Here is a 6,148-nt window from a genome sequence, read left to right as displayed (position 1 = left end):
ATCATTGGGTTCTTGTGTCACTTCTAAAAGAAACTGAAATATCTACTCCTCTCATTTCCTGATATTTCAGTCCTGAAAAAAAAGATACCAAAAGAAACATTTAAAGTAATTTGCAAATATTTTTAGAGACTGCCATTATAAAATAACACATATAGAGCTTCATGTTTTACATAAAAATATACTGCATATTAAGCTGAATTCTATAGTCTCCAGACTTCCTTTGTTGTTTCATTATTGTTAGAAATGATTTGTCTATAAAGGTGTCTCCTGCCTTCAGAATACTTGAAATCTATTATATAATATTAAAATTACAATAGCTATCTTTCTTTGAGTACTTTCTGCCTGCTAGACTCTCATCTAATCACTTTATTTTCTAATCATTTAACAACTCTAAGAAGTCGTGTATTTATAATCTAATTTTACACATGCAAAAATGAAACAATTGAAACTACCTATCCAAACTAATCTTTGTATAGTTTTTATATGGTATGAACACACGATAATGTCCATGGCCTTATTTATTAGTAAACAAATAAATGTATGTTCTATATAGTATATTAAAATATGTATTACACTGAATCTGTATCTCTTCATAAGAGAACATAAAGTTTAGACTAAAATAATTGACTATAAGTATCACATTATTTGGTATACCATCAATTCTAAAAGGATAGAGGATATTTTTACCATATCTTCATAAATATAATTATCATTCATAATTATAAAACCCTTATTGCATGTAGTATAATTTTTAATTGTGGAGTCATTTTACTATTTATACTAGAAATACAAACACTTGAACAGAGCCTTAAAATTATATGATCCATCACTTTCCCTCATTTTAGAAATAAAAACTAACCACCCATAAATTTGAAATAATTTGTGTGATACCATTTCTTTCTTTGGGGCAAAGCTCATAGTAGAAACTACATGTTCTGTTTAGTCATTCAGGTCATTTCATTACTTCATCACCGCTTCTAAGTGGCAAACCACTGACTGAATTTGTAAATTGTAGAATTACACAAACATATACACAGTCCTGAGGATTTATAGGATGAAGGTCATTCTAATTGTAATTTCGAATTAATTTGCAGAATTTCCATTAATGAAAGGATATTTGGGGCTAAAATGGAAAAATTATGATAAATTAATCTATTGATCCATTTAATTCTAGTATCCATTGCTAACACTAACGCTAGTGAGGATTAATGCTAGGATCAAGTGCTAAAAGTCTGTCCAGTTTTGCTGTTTTCGCTTAACACTGAAAACTGCTTTAACACAGGTCTCTCTTAGGTCTTTAAAGGGATCCACTTGCTGTGTTTTAACCTATTCTGATATTTGCATTCTCTTCACTCACAAAATTATGACTGGTATCCTTCAGGTTAGAGCCTGCTCTTGCTACTGAAAGCAATGAAAGATAAGGAGGACTGATACCCTCATTCTGTTGGCCAAGAAATGAATGCATTTCAGTAATCTATATTGTGGCTGAAGTTCAAAATAATTGCAGATTTGAACCTAACATAAATATGCCATGTAGACAAATACCATTTTCTCAGATGTTGTGGTGGCTACAAGGGATACTCACCACTTCCTCCCCTTTGGTCTTGTCTGTTGCTGGCCAAGCTTCCAGAGGTAGGTCAGGAAGCATGGGAGGCAGGGGCTGTATGGGGAACATCGGAGGCAGAGGTGGCTGTGGCAGCAGGGGCTGGATGGGGTGCCTGGGTGGCTGGGGCTGGATGGGCTGGTGAGGCTGTGGCTGGATGGGCTGTGTCTGGAAGGGCTGCTGGGCAGGCAGAGGGAGGTTTGCCTGGTGGTGTTGGGTTGGAGTCATGGAGTGTTGGCCAGGAACTGGCATCATTGGTTGCTGGGGGACCACAGGCTGCTGAGCTGGCACCATGGGAATGTGGTGATGAGGCTGCAGGGCTTGATTTGGGGAATTCTGCTGGGACAGCACGGGAATGATTTGGTGGTGCAGCCATCCACCCATGGGTTCATAACCATAGGAAGGGTACTGGTGAGAAACAAAGAGTTAGGTTTACCATTGGCTCCATTGACTTACAACTGTAGACGTAGTCATGTTGTCTTTGTCATTATGGCTATGAATATTTATGCATTTTCTCCTGTGCAAGAATTTCTGTGTACACAGATATCACCTTTTAAAAACTAGATTTTTGGGGCGCCTGGGTGGCTCAGTCGGTTAAGCGTCCAACTTCGGCTCAGGTCATGATCTCGCGGTCCGTGAGTTCCAGCCCGCGTAGGGCTCTGTGCTGACCACTCAGAACCTGGAGCCTGCTTCCGATTCTGTGTCTCCCTCTCTCTCTTGGACCCTCCCCGTTCATGCTCTGTCTCTCTCTGTCTCAAAAGTAAATAAATGTTAAAAAATAAATAAATAAATAAAAATAAAAACTAGATTTTCCATTATTGTCTGTATGTGGCGTAGATATTTATTTCAGTTGAAAGGGAATTGAAATATAAGCCTAGTATCCTAAGGGAATAAAAAACAAAAATCTGCATACCTGATGCCTTATGTTCTGATACCACTTCAGAGGGGTAAGCACCTTAAGAGAAAAAGACATCAAAGAGAAACTTTAATTTAGTTTCATGAAACACAGACTCACTAATACAGTCCCATCAAAAGTGATAGCCTGAAAAAGTGAGTTCTACAGAAGAAAAAATAAGGTAAATGGTTATCAGTGCTTCCTATATGTATCCATCACACATATTTTTTCAAGCTTCCTCACATACTCTAAGGCAAATATCACCACACTTACTTTTACAGACAAGGTCATGGGGACAAGGTTTATAATCTTACTGAGGTAATTCTATTTAATTCCATAGCTCCTATTCTTTGCAAGAGCAAAACAAAACAAAAATTAATGTGACATACATTAATTACATCTTCTTTTAACTTGATGTCCCAATGAAAAAATAAAGGAGTTTTCTGGTCAAATATATTACTCTTTTAAGATGTAACAAAATCTTGCCTCAAATTGCTAGCATTTTCCCTCAGCTTGTATGAGTAAACAGATTCAGAGATTATCATCTGAAACTGAAAGAAGTAGGAGTTTCATTCTTCAAGAATAGTATTATACTGGATTAACCTCAGGTTCAGGGACCTCTTCAGAATGCAGTAGTACAGAATTTTCTGTCAATACAAGCAACAATTACTAACCTTGCTCATTACACTTGACAAACCAATTTTATATTTGTTAACTATTTTGCTCCTCAAACTATTTTGAAGCATGGGCGTTATAATTTTTTCCATTCCACACATGGGAAAACCAAAGTTTCAGAGGGAAAAATAATTTTCCAAGTTCCTGTGTTTAGTATATGGTTGAGGAGAGCTTCAGACCTGATTTCCAGAAACATGTTTTTCATTGCTTCGTGAATATCTCATAGACCACTAGGTTATTAATCTTTCAGTAAAGACAAACAAGGGAGACACATAGACTGAACGTCTTAGCATCAGGAATTTCAGCTGCAAAGGATCTTAAATAACAACTTACCTGACTCCCCAACCTTTTACAGGCTGGAATAGAAAAAAGCTGCTCAGTCAGAGTTTACTCTCTGCCCTGCCATGCAGCACCCCCTGAGGGATAGTTTGTGACGGATAATTTTATAACTATATAGGCAGGAGAAACTGAGTCAGAGAGGCCAAATAGGAGTGTGCTGGGACAATGCAGGCTTAAACCAGGCAGCTGGTAATGAGAACTGAAAAAGCAGGACTGAGAAACATCTTGAATAAAGAATCAACATGCTGTTCTTTACAGAGCCCAGGGAATTGTTAACCGAAACAATGATCAAAGTTAGTAAAGAGAAAAATTACCTCGTAGCTGAAGTTGATATAACCAGGGTGCCCAGGATGAGGTGGTAGCTTTTATGGAGGGGAAAGGAGTAGGGAGAGGGAGAGGAGGGAGGAAAAGAGAGAGGGAGAGAAGAAGAGATTAAGCCAATGCCCAATTCTTCACATTAAGAGACTGAATCCACTTTAAAAAATCTAAATGGTGCAAAGTACATTTTAAGTCTACTTTTAGTTTGAACATGTATGCTGTGTAGGAGAGGAGCCCTCTTATTTTAAAGACATCCAGAACAACTAAATGACTTTTCTCAAGATCTGGAAGCAAAAACCAAACACATTTATCCTCAAATGATCTTCAAGCACCTTCCATCCATGTTGTAAATTAATCTTACTCTACCCATCCACCATTTTATGTCTTAATGCAACTCACTCCATGTTGAAAAGAGATGTGTTTCTCTTACACAATTTTGAAGTAACTACAAGAAGAGAACTGTGTCACAAATGCTCCCTTATAGATCAGGAGGTAGAGAAGTGCTTAAATATCAAAGAGAGTCCTCACAATTGACATGCAAAAGCACATCAACAACAACATATAAACAACTACCTGTGAATTATTGATGAACATGAGGAGATGAGGAGGTAAGGTGGAAACATTATAAACCCCGTGGAAAATGGAAGAGTTGATTTATGAAATTTAGACTGATTCTTTTAATTATTCTGTCAAAGTATTCATGGCAGAAAAAAAGTTCAAAATAAAAAACAGCCTGAAAAATTATCTAAACCAGAACTGTCTGGCCTGTCAAAAGTGGAGGCCATGTGACTGATGACTGCACTGTACAATTCTGGTTGGCCCTGGAGTGGGGGAGAGGGAGAGGAGAGAGGATCATGCATGTTCCTGAGAACATTGAGCTAATGAAGATTTTTTTTTTAAGTTTTAAATGCTCGTTTCATTTCATAAGAGCATTTATTTGATGTCACCTGAATGTCAATTATTTTAGTCAGGTAATTGCCTTTCCTGTACTTTCTTGATATAAGCCCTCAGGGAGTAGGGTGTTGAACAAACTGAGGAATGGGAGAAAAGACTGTATTTGTAATGCAGAGATCTCTCAGGGGACTAGAAATTGCCACAATTCATGGTTTCAGGAAGGCAGAGCACAGTCTTGGTCTTGTGGGTGAGAAAGGAAGAGAGGAGGCAGATATGCAAGGTTTGCTGGCTTCTGGTTGTATCAACTGTTCCTTATACCACTGAAAAGCAGTTGGGTCCTGCTTTACCTGATATTAATCTAAGCCCCCTACCTGATGTACTTATGTCTAAAGAGAATGGATCAGACTTCCTGGTCCTTGGTACATTTGAATGTAAAATATATCCAAATGCGTTGGGCATAGGATTCTGGAAAACCACACAGAAGCACCCATGTACTTAGCAGGTGCACCCAAAGGGTGCGGCCTCTGACAACAAGGAGAGGGTTCAAGAAGGAAATTCCTAACATAGAAATCTTACCCACAAGATAACAGCAGTGGAGTGTGAAGGGCAGGAAGAGAGTTGGGCACTTGTAAGAAATTGGGTTTTAGAGAAAACTGGCATTTTTGTAATATGTGGCTAAGGCTGATTAAGCATTTTCTCTGGAGGCCTTGAAGGGTCTCTTCCAAAAGTTTCCTCCATGTAGAGATGGTGATGGTATTTATACACTCAATTGTTTCTATATAATCTGAGGTGCTTGTTAAAATGTAGAGTCCTGGGCACTACCACCGGTCCAGCTGTACTGAACGTTGGGTGGAGACATCTCAGTTGTTTTTTTTTTTTTTTTTTTTTTTATCACAAGCTTTTCAAAGTGTTTCTTAAACAGAGAGAAATTTGAGGACATCTTATATTGTACTGTCTTAAACCCTAAAGTTTACTAGTACTGGGGCAGATTTTTATTTCCAAGCTTGTGAAATTTGAATTGACTTACACGGGGATTGTTTTACTCACAGGCATAGCAAAGGCTGCTCCCAGGAAGCAGGCAAACAAAATCCAGGTCCCCATTTCTTATGGCCCTGAAATATAAGTCAACATCTGCTTTTCTTAATTCATCTCAAACATGCACATGATTAGTGCTTCATAAAGTACATGTAATTCATATTAGTTTATTGCAAATAAAGAAGGTAGAGTTATGTCATCCCTAGTTCAATATCTTTTTTCAGTTAGATGCTGCATTATAATTACTCCACAAATTAGATGAATGGGATATAAAGCAAAACCTAAACATCCTAAGTAATCCCCATTGCTTCAAGGCCCAAATTATTGACTCACTTTGAAAACCTTAAGTAGAAAAACCCTAAATATTTTTATAGAAAGTGAATATAAAG

General features: G+C 37.6%; 1 protein-coding gene across 1 annotated transcript; it reads right to left on the bottom strand.

The window, feature by feature from the left end:
- Window positions 1–1,552: 1,552 nt before the first annotated feature.
- On the bottom strand, window positions 1,553–5,825 carry LOC122212683 (amelogenin, X isoform-like). The gene is made up of 5 exons (XM_042926647.1): window positions 5,772–5,825; window positions 3,827–3,874; window positions 2,619–2,660; window positions 2,517–2,558; window positions 1,553–2,011 (listed from the first exon to the last, which is right to left on the bottom strand). The coding sequence occupies exons 1-5, from the start codon at window positions 5,823–5,825 to the stop codon at window positions 1,553–1,555; spliced, it is 645 nt and encodes a 214-aa protein (XP_042782581.1).
- Window positions 5,826–6,148: the final 323 nt, after the last annotated feature.

This window comes from Panthera leo, chromosome Y (assembly GCF_018350215.1).
Source record: "Panthera leo isolate Ple1 chromosome Y, P.leo_Ple1_pat1.1, whole genome shotgun sequence".
NCBI classification, from domain to species: Eukaryota; Metazoa; Chordata; class Mammalia; order Carnivora; family Felidae; genus Panthera; species Panthera leo.
Note: the sequence above shows the minus strand (reverse complement) of the source record. Positions and strands in the feature narration are given on the sequence as shown.